Here is a 17,605-nt window from a genome sequence, read left to right on the forward strand (position 1 = left end):
ATTCGCTTTTCTGTTTCTACAATAAAGACCATGGACCTGGACTTTGAACCTGTGACTTAGACATGGATTTAAGCTAGACTTTGGACACAGATCAGGAGCCAACTTTGGAACTGTGTCTTGGATCTGGACCTTTAATCTCACATGTGTACCTAGACCTGACCTTGGTTATAGATATTGAATCAGGACCTCAGGTCTGCACATGTATATTGGACATGCACCTTGGACCTGAATTTGTCTAGTTCCTTAGAAATTATCTTAAGCTAGAAATTGGAAATGGATGTGAACCTTTTACTTAGACCTTGGAATTTGTCCTAGACTTAGACCTGGACCTTGGACATGTATTTAGATCTTGGACTCCAACCTTAGAATTCAATCTTTGACCTGTATTTGTCTAGAATCTTGGACCTGAGCTTCTATCTGGACCTTGGACTTTGATCAGGATCTTGGGTGTTATATTAGTTTGCTATGGCTCCTGTAACAAATACCATAAACTAGTGGCTTAAACAACGGAGAGTATGTCCTACAGTTCTGAATGCTAGGAGTCCAAGATCGAGGTATTGGCAGGGTTGATTCCTCCCGAGGGCTGTGAGCGAGAAATGTATTCTGTACCTCTCTTCTGAACCAGACTTTAGACCTAGATTTTGACCTTCAGCAGAGTACCTGAAACTTTGATTGGGAGACTGAACCTGGATTTTGTACCTAGACTTGGTCCTTGGACCCAGTACCCAGACTTTGACCTGGACCTGGTTCTAAACATTGGACCTTGACCTTGGACCTAAATTTGGCATTAACATTACATTTGACATTAGGCCTGATCTTTGGATCTGGAGCAGGTTTTTGGAACTGTACCTGAGAATATAGACCTTTATTTTGAGCTGCCTTGACAATTAGACATATACCTTGCTCCTCAACTTTGGATGTGGGCCTAGACCTGACCATGTTGTGGGCACTGGATCTATACTTTGAAAATAGACCTAGACTGTGGACCTAAACTTGCAATTAGCCTTTGGAAGTGACTTTGGGCCTGATTTCTGAACCTTGAATTTGTATTTCAAAGCTTGATCTCTGATCCTGATTTAGCACTTAAATCATCCTTCAACCTGGTCCTTGGCCTTGGACATTGACATGATCTTTGGACTTGGACCTTGAAACTAGACATCAGATCTCAATGATGTACTTGGATGGTCCTTGATCTTGGACCTGACCTTAGATATGGTTTTTGCTTATAAATCTGAATTTGGATCTTAAACTTGAATATGGATCTTGAACCTGAACTTCTAAGAGGACTTGGACTTCATACCTGGACGTGGATCTGGACCTAATGCCTAGATTTCAGACCTGGATGTGGACATGAACTTGTCCTACTTTGACCTACTCCTAGACACTGAACCTGAAACTTAGACATGGATTTGACCTGCAACTATTTTTATGATTTATAAAAGAAGTGAATCATAAAAACATGCCTTTATTGGGCAGACACACCTTTGCTCAAATAAAAGTGGCCCCTTCCTCTAGGACGCAGCCCTATACCAGTGCACAGCACGGATTTGAGCCCACACTCAGCTCTGTCGCTGGGTGCCTTCCCGCACAACATAAGCTGTGCACTGTGTGTGTGTGAACCTCCCCGGAGATTCCTACACAATTCTTCCTCCACGTAGCACAGGGAGACACTCGGCTTCAGGACAGGTTTAATCGCTCCAGTTAAGGATGGAGAGAAGGCACTAGAGCAGTGCTCCCAGCCTTGAGGAGTCAGTAGAATACTGACTTGTATTGAGGAAGACAGGCCAAATGTTTCTTATACAGAGTTTCTGCAGAGTCAATTAGGCAAGTTCCCTTTGAAAAGGAATGAACAGTTTTCAGAAAAAAAGAGGAACCATCATTCCTCTGAACTACCCATGAACATTCCAGCAAAGAGGTAGATAGAGAGTTAGATTCTCAAGGCGGTGGCAGTGAGGAGCTAGGCTCTCGGGCAGGTGGCGGCACCTAGCAGAGATGGCGCATGAGCCCCAGGACTCCCTGGTCCTGGGAAATGCTCTGGACAGGACGGCTAAGTAAGACAAAGGCTTGCCAATGTCACCAGTCTTCACAGACTGACGGGCCTGCAGCAGGCTGGCCCTGGCCTCCTGCGCTGGCCGCACAGTGGATGCCTCACTCCGGACGGCAGCGCACAGGGCCACAGCGCAGCTGGGGCTCCTCTTCCTCATACCAGCGCTGTTCACTGAAGTCTGGGAAGAAGGCTGCAATCTCTCTACTGGCTGAAGCCGCAGAGTCTGTAAGAGGAGTTAAGAAAGAGAAGGGATTCTATTAGGGAGTGCAGAATGGAGGCAAGAGGCAGTTATAATCAGGTTCAGAAACCTGAACCTCTACTTCTCCTGCCTGCTCCTCGATCCTGGGGCCACATCTGCTAAGTTGGCCGCAAAGGGCCAGACATGCAGTAAGGAAAAAAGCTCACTGGAAGGACCTGACTCTCAACACCACCGTACAGCCTGCCCACCAACCCCAAACCATCCTCCCTTATTTGTGACTATGGACCTGAGAGGCAGACCTACCAGAGCCATGGGTGGTGTTGCGGGTGTCGGTGAGGCCAAAACTCCCACGAATTGAATCTGGGGCCACGTGGCGTGCTCGAAACACTTTGGTGGGTCCCATCAGCGTCCTCCAGAACTGGATGGCATCCTTGTGGGCGAGGATGTAGGCTCGGATTGGCCCACTGCGAACAAAAGGAGCACGTGTCAGGAACCTGGCCGTCGGGTCTAGGACGGCACGCCATGAGCATGTCACAGATAAAGGCACACTGTACATCCTGGGAGTTTCCTTGCCTTCCTAGCTGAGTACCAATGTTGCTTCTAACAGGTGATGGAGGACTACTGCTGATGTCCAAGAAAGCCACAGATATCAGCAGAGTTGCTAGGCAGCATATAACAATACGCTTCTACAGCCCCTGGATCCGTAGCCACCACGGGGCAGGTGGCCACCAGGTGAGTGTCGACTCAGTCAGAGCCCCAAGTCCATGTTTCTTCAGACACTGAACCCTCATTACAACTTTAAAGAGTGGCAAATAAACTTAACACATCTAGTTAGGGCGCAGGGGGGATATGTCTCAGTAGATAAAGACGATGGAACCCAAACTGGAAGTACCTGGTCATGAACTCCACCAGCCGCTGATAGAAAAAACGCCCTGCAAAAAGAGAGTACCTTTGTTAGGACACTCGTGCCCAGGAGAACCTTTTGCACTTCTGTCTCCTAACTTGGAATAATAAAAACTGCTTTAGAACAAAGAACAGTGACCTTGGAGTCTGACACAACCTGGGCAATTTTGGCTGAGTCATTAACTTCCCTAGTTCAGTTTCCTAATCTGTACACTAGGAACATAACAGTACTTACCGCATAGGGCTGTTGGGAGAATTATATGAAATTGCGACCATTAGGCAGTGTCTGACAGAGTCAACATTCACTCCAGTTAACTCCTGATATTATCAGGATATAAAACCAAGTTGCTGGTTGGGACGGTGAAGTAAAACCTTCCTAGACAATATCAAACAGTTTTACAGTTGGCAGCAGAGAACCTGCCGGACATGTCCAGGTAAAATCTCTTTCACACACTTCTTACGATAGCGAAGCCTGCCGTTCAGAAGGCTGATGGTCCTACCTTCATGCTCTTGGTAAAACCTCTGGCAATCTTCTCTTCTCCACACAAGTTCTCTCATTCGTACAATAAGGAACTTGTTGCTCAGAATCTGCTGATGAACAGCCTGGATAAGCAAAGACAAAATCAGTTGAAAGGCCTGTTTGAGTGAAAAGCAGACTCAGGCTGACCAAAAGAACCATGAGGACCCCTTCGAGACCAGGACATCAGAGTCTGTCCATTGGTGGGTGAGAACAGAAGAAGGTGGGGTATGGTACAGTCACATAACCAGAATGTGAGCCTTGGGTGGAGGGGAGCAAAAAGTCCTGTCTGCCCCTCCGTTCCTATAGTTCCTTGAGCGCAAGGCCACAGGACCCACCACTCAGACCATCATAAAAGTCTCTCGATAGTGGTCCTGCCTTAAATCGCTCCCACTCTCTATCCCATCACACTTGGTAAGTCAAAACATCACAATCTAGGTCACACTCTGGTGAGAAGCTTTTGAATGGTTCCTATTATTCATGGAATGAAGAGCAACCGCTTCAGTCCAGTGCTCAGGGAGTCCAAGGCTGCACTTGCTGGCCCTCCAACACTTCCAATTCCCTAGTCCCACCAACTCAGCCCACCTGCGGCCCTTAGACCCACCATTCCTGCCTCAGCATCTCCCTTCTGTGGAACACTTGCCCTCCTCCTGGGCACTAACCACAGGCCTTCCTTCCTTTGAGGCCTGGCCTAGTCCCAAACTGCAGACCACCTGAGGGCTCTGATCTTCCTTTGCACCACAGTGAGCTCACTTAGCAGTGCTGTTCAGCTACAACTTCTCAAAATATTGTAAGCAAAATGCTAACATGACCTTCACTTAGCCCCACCAAGTTTCCTTCCGGAAATCTCCAGGACTGTGAATAGCATGCAAAATGATTATGTTACATGATGTGACAGAAGGAATTTTGCAGGTGTAATTAAGGTTACTATCAGTTGACTTTGCTTTAATCAAAAGGGAGATTATCCAGATGGGCCTAATTAATCACATGAGCTCTTTAACAACAGAGTTGTATCTGGCTGGGAGCTAAAGAAGTCAGAGATTCGAAGCATTTGATGTACTACTGTTGTCTTGAACACAGGGTGGGCTATCTGATGAGGACTGTGAGTGGCCTCTAGAGACTGAGAGCAGTCCCTGCCTAAAGGGAAGGACATGGGGACCTCAGTCCTATAACAACAGGAACTGAATTCTGCCAACAACCTGAACACATTTGGGAGTGGATTCCTCCCCAGACCCTCCAGATGAGGGCCCAGTCAGCTGATACTTTGACTCTGGCCTTGTGAGACCATAAGGAAAAAACACAGCCGAGCTTCCTGTACCTAATTCTAGAATCATGTAATAATAAATAAGTATTGTTTTAAGCTACTAAGTTTGTGATAATTTTTATGTAGCAATAGAAAAGTAATATGATACATACACTATCTTGAGGTTTGTTCCTTGTGTTATTGTATTGGATTCTTTCTTATATTTTATATCTGCCCCAATCCTCCAATACAGATTTAATTTTCTTAGGGTCTGAGTTCATGGCTCCTAGTTTTGCCTCCATGGTATCTAGCACAGGACTGTGTTGTCAGTCTTCACAAGTGGCCCTATGGCACCTGAAAAAGAAGTAATGCCCAGGGCATATAGTAGAGGTTTAGGATTCATTCTTACCTCCAGAATCAGTGGGTGAGCGACAGCATCAGGCTTGATCAGGGCCAGAGTAAGCTGGAGAGCCTGAGGGCTTCGCAAGAAGGAGGTCATCTCACTCCTGCCATCAGAGCTGGGTTAGGGACCCATCAGAGCTGCACTCCCCACCCTTCCTACTCTGGAGCCACCGGCTTTGCAAGCTAACCAGTACTCTCACTCCTGGCACTCATAAAGCACATGACAGTTACACAGGAAGACTGTATACAGTACATTGTTACTGCATACATGTGTATAGCGTTTTATTTAATGGCCCATTTGTGCTCATGGGATTGAGGGAAGGGAGTGGTAGAGGGGGAACTCAGGTTGCCCAAAGGAGTTACCCATTCAAAAGAAATTCAAATTTAAACACTACCTGTCTCTCCCAATATTCCCTTCCCTTCCTAACTGTCCTTTGTGTTTTACAGAGTATTTACAACTTATACTTCTCAACAGCAGGGCCACAAGTGTATAATAAATGTTTCCACTCCAAAGGCACTCTATCTTATAGTGCTCTGCTATCAATTCTAGTACTGGAAGACTGGATGGACAAAAACTGGCATGTTGGCAAGATACCAAAAAGTCTGCTGGATACATACCATCTCTTATTTATTCTTACAGACAGGTCAGGATCTTTCCTGCCTAAATCAAACCCTTTAATACATTCAGCTGTCCTCAATGGCAAGACTTATAGACATGCAACTCCAAGTTCAGGGACTAGTTGTAAACATGTTGTATCTGAAGCAGCTGAAACAGTACCTGGCACAAAGGTACTTGATCAATTTTATTGACTAAATAAACCTATATAGTCTCATTCTATTCATATTTGAATTTCTAGTGTCTAACATGCTGTACAAGCTCAATAAATAATTGTGGAAATGATGAAGAACATAAAAGTATTTTATACTCTGGACTAAGAGAATTTTTTTTTTTATCCTCACCCGAGGACATTTTTCCTTTTTTTGTTGTTGTTGTTGTGTTCAGATAGAGCAGGAGGGAGAGAGAGGAAGAGAGACAGAGAGAAACATCGATGTGAAGGGACACATCGAGTGGCTGCCACCCGCACGACCAACCAGGGCCGGGGACAAACTGCAACCAAGGTATGCGCCCTTAGCAGGAATCGAACCCGGGTCTCTCTGTACCGCAGGCCGACGCTCCAACCGCTGAGCCAAACCGGCCAGGGCTGGACTAAGAGAATTTGAGGTCTCTTCCAACTGTGAAATTCTATTTACATGTAGAAATTGATCATGTCCACAGGACTAAGGACTAGGTCTCAAAAGATTATCTGGTAGAACCCCTAAATTTGCCAACAGATAGAGAAAGCTTCCATGAACACACACATGGGCAGACTGGCCAACACTCTCATTTCTCTTAGCCCAAGAGTAGCCTAATAATCAAATTAAAGGTGGTGGTAGGGTCTGGCTCAAATGGAAAAAACTATGCCAAGTTCTCTTGTACTCATGTCTTTTCTATAGCTTTCAGCTTGATGCTCCACTCGAACCACAAAGCTAAGCCCAGTCTAACCAGTACAAGATCAGCCAACCCACTCTCCCTAGTATCTCAGGTGGCGAGTAACCCAAAGCAAGCAGAATCTTCGCCATGTATCTAGGGAGAGACGTCCTTGACACCTCACTTCCCCACCTTCCACATCCACACTATCACTAAATTCTGGCAATTTTACCTAACCCATATATCTCAGATCCATGCAGTTCTCTCCCTTCAAGTACCATCACCTGAGTCTAAGACTTTATCCTTCCTCCCTAGACTTCTGCAACAGTCTCCTCAATGGTCTCCCAGTTTCTACTCTTGCCATCCCAATGGGTCTGTTCTCCACACAGCAGCCAGAGAATAAAATGCAAACCCACATGTCATTCCCTCCTTAACCCTTTATTTATTATTATTTTTTATCCTCACCCGAGGACATTTCTTCATTTATCTTGAGATAGAGCAGGAGGGAAAGAGGGAGGAAGAGAGAGAGAAACATCGATGTGAGAGACACACCCAGTGGTCGCCACCCACAGGACCCCAACCAGGCAGGGACAAACTGCAACCGAGGGCACCGAACCCGGACCTCTTTGGTCCGCGGGCCCGATGCTCTAACTGATGAGCCAAATCAGCCATGGCCCCTCCTTAACCCTTTAAAGTATACCATGCTTTCATAATAAAACCCCAAATCCTTATTGTGGCCTACTAGGCTTTGCATGATCTCATCCCTGCGTACCTCTCTAGCTTCATCTGGAACCTCACACTCCTGAACTTTCTCTTGCTCCAGCCTCATGGGCCTTACAGCCTCAGGACTTTCTGGACAACCTTTGTGTGAGGTTTTCACAGCCAGAATGTGCTTTCTTTGGTTTCCTCCTACTCACCTATTAGATCTTAGCTCACTTCTCCTGCAATACTTTCTCAGAGCTCCCTGCAGGGTTTTCTTCAGTTATGTCTTCCCCACTAAAAAATCAGCTCCATGAAAGCAGGGGTGTGTTTTGCTCACCATGGTCTCCTCAGTACCTATGCAGAGTGCCTAGCACATAGCTCGCTCTCGATAATATATATATATATTTTTTATCCTCACCTGAGGACATTTTTCCATTTTTTGTTCAGACAGAGTGGAAGGGAGAGAGAGGAAGAAAGAGAGAGAAACAGTGATGTGAAAGGGACACATGGAGTGGCTGCCACCCGCACGACCAACCAGGGCCGGGGACAAACTGCAACCGAGGTACGCCCTTAGCGGGAACCGAACCCGGGTCTCTCTGTACCGCAGGCTGACGCTCTAACCGGTGAGACAAACCGGCCAGGGCTCTCAATAATATTTTTGAACGAATTAATCAATGAACCTGGTCCAGCTCTTCCAAAGCCAGGCTGCTACTGGTCTCCAGGGGAAGACGTGGTTCCTTTCCTAACGTGAGCTATGGCTGTCTTGTTCTTAGTTTACAACAAATGATGACAGGTCGAGAAATTTGATCAACTTAAAGGTCCCTCCGTTAGAGAATTACAAATTTTAGAAGCTGCCTGGGCATTTGCCCCCACACCTGAGGTACCTATGCCTCCGCTTCCATAGAGCAGAAACCAAGCGGCTCGTCCTCGCAGGCCCAAACCCTCAACTCCGCCTCCAGCCCTCTACACCTGAGGCCCCGCCCCCCAGCCCCCAGTCTCACGCTCTCAGCTCTGGACATCGTCCCCTCCCCTTCTCCCCTCCATTTCTCCAGGCCTGCAGCCACGCGACCCCTGCCCCTTGTACCCGGGGACTAAGTCCACCCCAGATTCTGGGCTTTTCGGAGCCTCAGTCCAGCTGGAGTCCAGGTCCGGATCCACCTAATCCTCCAGCCACTTTGCGTGGCCAACAGGCGCCGTGCTAGCTAGCCTGTGAGCCCAAGTGGGGTCCTTCAGGCGTTCGGCGGGCAGCCCCCTGGGGTCCTGGCCGTGAGGCCGTGAGGCCGTGGGCCGAGCCGGAAGCGGAGAGGGGCGGTGCATGAGCCCTGGGAGTGCGACTGCGCTGTGGTATCCACCAGGGCTCGAGGCGGGGACAGGTTGCAGCGGGAAGGTCGGCGGCTGGTGGCTCGTTTCTCTCTCCAGCACTCGTCCCTTGGGCGCGGTCATGCGGGAGGGAGTGTGAGCTTAGAGGACGTAGATCAGGGTGGGCGGTCCAGAGTGGCAGCCTGGCAGAGGCAGTCCTCCCCTGCGGGGCCACCGGCTGGCACCTTGCCCGACTCATATTCTTTGCCTCACTTAGGGTTGGTGCCCAGTGCTTGTCGCAGGGACGCGGAGGGCAAGGAACTTGTGCACTCTCGCGTGGGCCGAGGCAGGCAGCCTTCTGGGCGCGGAGCGGTGACAGACACGAAGGAGCACAGCTAATACGGGGGTTGGTGAGGCAGGGTTCTTGGCTGGAGGCCAAGTGTACATAGGACGCCAGGGAAACTAGTCATAAGGGTCTTGGACTTGTCGCTAAGGAATTTGGGCAACGGGTTGGGGAGTGGGTTACCCTGGGGTCTACTGAAGTAGTACAGGGTGAGATGAGGACTGGGTATTCCTGGTGTGTAGTCTAATGTATGGAGAGGGCACAGTTTTTTCTTGAGTGGAATCATAGAATATGAGAAGGATCATAAACGATAACTGCCATCAATTTAAATAATTTTTTAGCTGACTCTGGTACCTGCATATTACAGATGCTATACTCCTGGAATATTGGAAGGAGGGTCTGTGATTCCCGCAGCTTGTTTCCGTCTCACCTATCCGGCTGGTGAAGGCACAGGTCCATTTCTGCCTTCACAGGATGAGCGGACGCTTACCATGTGCCACTGATCAAACATCTGTTTTTAGTTTTTTTTTCTATTTTTTTAATCCTCACCCGAAGACTTTTTTTTTTTTTTTTTCATTTATCTTCAGATAGAGTGGGAGGAAGAGAGGGAGGAAGAGGGAGAGAGAGAGACATCGCCTGGTTGCCACCCACACGACCCCAACCGGGGCAGGACAAACTGCAACCAAGTATGTGCCCTTAGCAGGAACTGAACCTGGGTCTCTCTGGTCTGCAGGCTGACACTCTAACTGCTGAGCCAAACCAGTCAGGGCTGTTCTTAGTATTTTTAAAAAGATACCTTTTTTGCCCTGGCCAGTTTTGCTCAGTGGTTGGACTGCCTGCCTGTGGAGCAAAGAGTTGTGGGTTTGATTCTGGTCAAGGGCATGTACTTTTGCGGTTCCAGGCCCTGGTCGGGGTCATGTGGGAGGTAGCTGGTCGATGTGTCTCTCACATCAATGTTTCTCTCTCTCTCCCTCTCTATCGAAGATAAATGGAAAAATATCCTTGGGTAAAGATTTAAAAATAAAAATATCTTTTAAAAAATTAATTTTATTACAGGTTCCTCTTTCCCCCATTGACACCCTCCTCCCTGCTCCTATCAAAAATATGTTTTCATGAATTTTTTTTTCTTTTTTTTTATCCTCATCCGAGGACATGTTTCCATTTTTTTGTTCAGATAGAGTGGGAGGGAGAGAGAGAGAGAGAAACATCGACACAAAAGGAACACATCGAGTGGCTGTCTCCCGCACGACCCAACCAGGGCCAGGGACAAACTGCAACCAAGGTATGTGCCCTTAGCAGGAACCAAACCTGGGTCTCTCTGGGCTGCAGGCCGACGCTCTAACTGCTGAGCCAAACTGGTCAGGGCATCATGAATTTTTTTTTAAGAGAGGAAGGGAGAGGGAGAGAGATGTAGATGTGAGAGAGAAACATCAGTCACTGCCTCCTGCATGCCCCCAACTGGGGATTGAGCCTGCAACCCTGGGCATGTGGTTGCATGGAACAACATTCAGCCAACTGAGCCACACCACTGTTTTTTGTCTTGTTTTTCAAATTCACCAGGTCCAGTTTTGTTTTCTACCCTTATTTTCATTAACATACCTTTGGACTATAGGGACTTTGTTGATTTTTAGACCATGGTCTCTCTGTCTTACACATATAACACTGTTTATAGTTGCTTTGACCTCAACAACAAGCCTACATAATGAAGGTAAGAGCAGATGTGATTTTAGAGGGGGACCCAATAAATAACACCCTTTTTCTGAGCTTGGGCTCAGAACTAACAGAAATGGAGGAATGGCAGGCAGGTGAAGACCAATATCAGCTTAATTAAAACTTATGGAGCTGTTGGAGAACAGTGTGAGAGCCAAATGTGCCTGCCTTCTAACTCTGCTACCCAAGAACAATGCCAAGTCTCTTATAAGTCACACTTTTTTTTTGATATTTTGTTCAGATAGAGTGGGGGGCGGGGGAGAGAGAGAGAAACATCAATGTGAAGGGGACACATCGAGCGGCTGCCACCCACACAACCAACCAGGGCCGGGGACAAACTGCAACTGAGGTACGTGCCCTTAGTGGGAACCGAACCCAGGTCTCTCTGGACCGCAGGCCGATGCTCTAACCGCTGAGCCAAACCGGCCAGGGCATAAGTCACACTTAAAACAACAAAAATAATCTAAATAGTTAACAGGACATAATTATTTCAGCATTGCCCCACATCCACAAAACTTAGGAAGCAGGTCAATCCCCAGCTCATAGCAGATTGCAAATTTTTGTCCTTACACATCTGTCAGAAGACCCTGATCCTCAACGATATCTGAAGAAAGGTGAATAGGCTAAGAAAGTCTTGATTCAGTTTCACTGAGACTCAGGTAATTCTGTACCAGTTTTTCAGTCTCCAACTTGTGCATCTAAACTCAGTTGGGAGAATCATCCTTTAAGAGGTTATGACCTATGTTTATTGTATCCTGAGAGGCATCCACCTGTGTCTGTCTGGTCTTGCCTCTAATTAGTGGTATTAGTGGCAGCCCCAACCAGCTAGTCTGAGAACCAGGTCTTTTTTTTTTCATCCAACATGTTAAGTTTATTAATACTCTTTCCCCTTTGGACCCTCTGTTTCTGCCACCCCGGGGCTGCTTTGAGGGTGGGCTCTAATGACATAGCTTCCTCAAGTCCCTGTGAACAGTTTTTTTTTTATCCTCACCCGAGGACATTTTTGCATTTATCTTCAGATAGAGCAGGAGGGAGAGTGGGAGGAAGAGAGAGAAACATCGATGTGAGAGAGACATCGAGTGGTTGCCACCCACACAACCCCAACCAGGGCCGGGGACAAACTGCAACTGAGGTACGTGCACTTAGTGGGAACCAAACCCAGGCCTCTCTGGTCTGCGGGCTGATGCTCTAACAGCTGGGCCAAACTGGCCAGGGCCCTGTGAACAGTCTTAAGTGTCCACTGTCTTCTGCTGTTGAGTTACTCAGGCCTAGGAAACCTGCCTCCTGGGAAGGAAGGGGGTTCTTTACCCCTTATGTTTCAGTTGAGAATTACTTTTGGCAGTTTGTTCTTTCTGCTGAAGGTGCTATTCTTTCTTCTAAAGTTTGTTCCCCCATGGACCCAGTGAGAACTGAGACCTCTTCTTTGTGTTCCTCAAGATACTGTCCTCAGCTTCTGGATGTGTCTGGTGAAGTGTAGAATTTTTTTCCCAGACACTTCTCTGTTGACATTTTTCTCTTTGCTCTTCCCCTACTCCTTTCTAGAAGGGTCGCTGAGGTTCTAACATTTTTCTGTTGGAGAGAAGGAAGACCCATGGAGCTAGCTCCTTGCTAGGCCACAGAAATTGAGGAGGAGACCTGGCCCATTTGGCTCAGCAGTTGGAACGTTGGCCCGCGGACCTGAGAGTCCTGGGTTCAGTTCCCGCTAAGGGCATGAACCTCAGTTGCAGTTTATCCCCGGCCCCTGTTGGGGTCACGTGGGTGGCAGCTAGTTGATGTGTCTCTCTCACATCAATGTTTCTCTCTTCCCTTTCTCCCTCCCGCTCTATTTGAAGTTAAATGCAAAAAAAAAAAAAAAAAAATAGTGAGGAGGAAATGAGCCTCCTTAGAATTGTCTCTTAAGAAAATCTCCCTCTTTTTTTTCATTCTTGCAATGCTCTTAATCTGGTAGAGCAAGTTTCCAAATCCTGTTTTTCTTCCTGGACTTTGAGCATATGCGATCCCTAAAGACAATGTTCCAGACACAGGCTTTTCTCATGATCTTAACCTCTGTGGCTGTGGTAATTTCATTGCGTGTTTTTCCTACTCTAGTCTAAGAAGATGGCATATTTTGTTTCTAATAAGGGTACTGTTTCTTTTTTGTTATAAATAAAAGTTACCACTTTTTTACAATGGAAGCTGCTGGGTAAATCTCAACCAGAAAACCATGGCCAAAGTTACTGACAAACTGACCAGTAGGTGGGGAGTGACCCTTAAACCTAAAAGGTGTGAGCTGGCGGGAGATCACATCCACGACACAGGCCAGTGTAGAGCAAAATGGCTTTATTGCATGCACCTGGGTGCAGGCGGGCCGAGAAGGGCCCAGCCTCAAGCCTTTTTTGTTTTCTGGCTTATATAGGCACAAACTACAGAAATTACAAAAAAACTACATTCTTTTGGTGCCACTGTTTGGTGCCAGGGCTTACATGAACTGCTACAGAGGCGAGGAAGGAATCTTGCAGGGGACGGGATGAGCTTGTTACAGAGATCAGGGCAGTCATTAATCTCTTTCTTTTTTATAGTCCCTCCAAGTTTTCCAAGGCCACCATTAACCCCTTATCTTTATGGTTCTTCTGGGTGTCAGTCCCAGGGTTTTTAGAAAACTGCTTGGGTGTTTACATGCAGGAATAACTGGTTAGAATGGAGTTTAATTTTGTTAAAACATTACTAACCCCCCCTTTTTCCCCTCACCTGAGGACATTGCATTTATCTTCACATAGAGCGGGAGGGAGAGGAGGGAAGAGAGAGAGAGAAACATCATCAATGTGAGAAAAACACATCAACTGGTTGCCGCCCACACAACCCCAACCAGGGCTGGGGACAAACTGGGATCAAGGTACGTGCCCTTAGTGGGAAAACTCGGGTCTCTCTGGTCCACAGGCCAACGCTCTAACTGCTGAGCCAAACTGGCCAGGGCCATTACTGACTCTTTCATTCCCACCTTATAATGATTAAAAAAAGGAAAAAGGGGCAAAGTTTCTCTTTGTCTACTTCCTGCAGGTGTGGGCTTGTCATGGACTTCTAAAAAGAATTTGTTAGATAAGTTCTTGGGGAATGGGGTGATAGAGTCCTTTTACCTGTGCTAGAACAAATGGTTTAACCGTCTGGTTAACTAAAATTTGTAGTCAGTTTTGTACAAACCTAGTAATCAGGCGCAAGAGGCAGGGTCCGAAAACCAATAATAAGAAGGCTAATACTAGGGGCCCTATGAAGGGGAGTAGTCATATTAGTTTAGGCAAGGCTGCTTCTATACTTGTCCAAATAGATTGGGCTAGGTGATCCTGATTAAATTTCTTTTAGCCACTAGGCATTGTCTAGGATTCGTTGTGTCCTCTCCTTGACCTGTCCAGTTAACATAGAAGCAACAGGATGGATTTGCTATCATGTATATGCCCCCTTCTTTAGCTAGTAAATGATCTAGTGCAATGCAATTATCTATTACCATGCAGGCAAGAGAAGCGAGGGGTTTTGAAAGAAGCTTTAAAGTTTCATCAGTAGCCCTGGCTGGTTTGGCTCCGGAGCGTCTGTCTGTGAACCAGAGAGTCCTGGGTTCGGGTCCCGCTAAGGGCATGTACCCAAAATTATATTTCTATCTATGTTTGCCATGGTGGCAGTTATTTTTTTTGTTATTAAGGTATTATAAGTAATTCTTTCCACGAGGCCCTGCGGTGGTAATTGCAGCTATGACTCCTGTTATGAGGAGTCCAACTCTTCTTTTTGTCCTATGATGGATTCTGGGCTCAGGGCTTGATGAGGTTGAATTAGGGGTGAAGGAATGGATTAAGGTATTGGCTGGGGTGACATATCCTACTGCCCATAAGTCACCCTGTTTTTCTGGTTTTAGGTATTGAATAGCAATTCCTCTCCCGGAGGCCGAAATGTCTAGTGCACCTAAAAACATTCCCGCTGGTAGGCAAAGCAGTCCAGTCATATTTGGGCCTAGGGAGGTGTTTGATGGACCCATAGTAAGGCTCAAATGATTCAATTATGTTAGAGGGAGGAGAGCGTTAGTGCCACCATAGTGACAGTGACTAATTTTTTTGGTATGATTTTTTTGGTGTTGTATCAAGTCTCTCTGAGCTTGCACATATAAATTCTCATTGCAGGGATTAGGCATATTATGAAGAGTTAGTTTACAGACACCTCTCATAAGGTTATAGTGAGAGCGATTATACGTGGTGTCCACTTTCATGGTCTATATTTAGAATCTAGATCAAGGGAGCTTTTGTCCTTCTGCTCCACAGGAGGTTTCTGTCCTCCCTGAGCTTGCCTTAGGATACCTGCATTATCTTTTTTGTTTTTCTATCTTGAGATAGGGAGGGAGGAAGATAGAGAGAGAAACATCTACTGAGAGAGAGACATCGAGTGGTTGCCACCCACACGACCCCAGCTGGGGCCTGGGACAAACTGCAACCGAGGTATGTGCCCTTAGCAGGAACCGAACCCGGGACTCTCTGGTCTGCGGGCCGACGCTCTAACCGCTGAGCCAAACTGGCCAGGGTGACACCTGCATTATCGATTGACAGGTGTCAGTCTCCCCACTTAGCACTTTCCCCAGAGCAGGTGACGCCCAGCCGGTGCAGCAGAGTGCTTGGAGCCAGAAGTGAGAGCACCTTGGGGCTCGATCCTCTCCCTCACCTCACTGGGTCAGTGAAAAAAAAACGGTAAGAGTAGTGGTATTTCACCAGAGGCCTGCAAGGCCAGCAGACCCTGCCCTGCCTCCTCAAGGGGAGGGAGGAGCATGGGTGGGGGGGAGTTATGTTAGGAGAGGAAGCAGATTCTTGGAGGAGACAAAATAAAGAATGAGAGGGGTTGGTGGGGAGAGAAGGAGTAAAGGTTAAAGTAGCACGGAGTTTAGATAGAATGCCCTGCCCTAACAAGGGAGTGGGGCAGGCTGGTAACACCAAAACAGAGTGGGGAAAGATGTAAGGGCCTAAAGAACAAGTGAGTGTCTGGGTTGCAATATTTGGCCATCAATTCCCACAACTGAAACCCCAGAGTGTCGAAGAGGTCCCCTAAATTCAGGGAGGGCAAAGTAGGTTGCCCCAGTATCAATTAATGAAATTGGCCTACCTGCTGCCATCAGAGTTGACAGTCCCTTCAGCTCCTGCTGCTTCCCTGGGGGGTGGGGGCATTCTAAACTGGGGACTGAGGTAGGGGACTGATAGGGACCAGCGATGGTTCCTGATCATGTGCACGTGTGTGTGTGTGTGTGTGTGTGTGTGTGTGAGAGAGAGAGAGAGAGAGTTGGAGCCGGAGTAGGAGGTTCAGGGTAGGGTGGGGGCTCACAGAAGGGGCTGGAGAAGGAGGCCCTGCTGGAAGGACTGAGGGAGGAGGTGGTGGAGGGAGATCGCTGAGTCAAAGGAGGAAACAGGAGAAGTTTGCCCACTGTCTTCAGAGGGAGGCTGGGGAGGATTAGAGCACAGCAGGAAGATTTGGGATGGGGAGCAAGAGTCACATAAAGGGGGTATGATCTGAGTGCAAAGCAGCCTGGATGTAAGGAACCTCAGACCATTTTCCTTGCCTTTGACGGAAATTGTCTAGGTTGGTAGAATGTTGAAAGTGCCGTTTCAGGCTATTGTGACCCATTGTACTGAGGCCATGCAGTGTTGCAGTAAAAAATGAGTCTCTTGGGACATAAGTCCTGAGGGAGCCCTAGGGTGTGAGGATTTTTTAGGAGACATCCAAGGGTGTTGACCTGTGTTGCAGTGTGAGATGTCATGGCCTAGTGGTCTGACGGATACACTAGTGGAAGAAGAAGGCGTCCCCGCTTCTCCCCTAGAGTAAAGAGACTCCAATAATGGTGCTCAGTTTTCTTTGAATAAAATTTTGAATTTCTTATGGTATGGTTAAAGTTCCTCAAACCAGATCCTGATGTATGGGAAGCCACGTCACTTGCCTAACATCTGTTCAGCTTAACAATGCCCAAAGCCCTCATCTTGTAAACATTGCTGCTCTTGAGGCACCTGCTCCTTTGTTTAGCTTCCTGTGGTCGTTTGTTCACAATCTATGTAAGAAAAGAGGGAGTTGTGTAGTTTTGGGATGAGAACACAGAATAGCTGAGATTTTTTTTTTAATCCTTGCCTGGGGATATTTTTTTTTTTACATTTATCTTGAGACAGAGTGGGAGGGAGAGAGGGAGAGAGAGAGAGAGAGAGAAAGAGAGAAACATCGATGTGAGAGAAACACATCGACTGGTTGCCACCCACACAACCCCAACCAGGGCCAGGGTCGAACCGCAACCAAGGTACGTGCCCTTGATTGGAATCGAACCTGGGTCTCTTTGTTCCGTGGGCCGACACTCCATCTACTCAGCCAAACCAGCCAGGGCAGAATAGCTGAGATTTTAAAAAGAGATTCTTATTGCCCTAGCTGGTGTTGCTCAGTGGTTACAGTGTTGGCCCATACACCAAAGGGTCATATAGGTTCGGTTTCCAGTCAAGGGCACGTACCTGGGTGGCAGGTTTGTCCCTGGTCCTGGTTGGGGTTGTGCGAGTGGCAACCAACTGATGGGTCTCTCTCACGTCGGATGTGTCTCTCTCTGTTTCTCTCCCTTCCTCCCTTTCACTCTATCTAAAAATCAATGGAAAAATATCCTCGGACGAGGATTAACAACAACAAAAAAGAGCACATACCTGGGTTGCAGGTTCGGTGCCCTGCCCCAGTCAGGGCGTGTGTGGGAGGCAGCTGATCAATGTGCCTCGCTCACGTAGATGTTTCTTTCCCTCTCTCTCTC

At 47.4% G+C, this 17,605-nt stretch overlaps 1 protein-coding gene across 1 annotated transcript; it reads right to left on the reverse strand.

The window, feature by feature from the left end:
* Window positions 1-1,679: 1,679 nt before the first annotated feature.
* Window positions 1,680-8,677, reverse strand: NME6 (NME/NM23 nucleoside diphosphate kinase 6). The gene is made up of 6 exons (XM_036266908.1): window positions 8,566-8,677; window positions 5,319-5,415; window positions 3,650-3,752; window positions 3,139-3,178; window positions 2,550-2,710; window positions 1,680-2,270 (listed from the first exon to the last, which is right to left on the reverse strand). Exons 2-6 carry the CDS (start codon window positions 5,406-5,408, stop codon window positions 2,149-2,151), a joined length of 516 nt encoding a protein of 171 aa, XP_036122801.1. The 5' UTR covers window positions 5,409-5,415; window positions 8,566-8,677; the 3' UTR covers window positions 1,680-2,148.
* Between the last annotated feature and the right edge of the window lie 8,928 nt (window positions 8,678-17,605).

The sequence above is a fragment of the Molossus molossus genome, unplaced genomic scaffold (genome assembly GCF_014108415.1).
Source record: "Molossus molossus isolate mMolMol1 unplaced genomic scaffold, mMolMol1.p scaffold_m16_p_18, whole genome shotgun sequence".
NCBI classification, from domain to species: domain Eukaryota; kingdom Metazoa; phylum Chordata; class Mammalia; order Chiroptera; family Molossidae; genus Molossus; species Molossus molossus.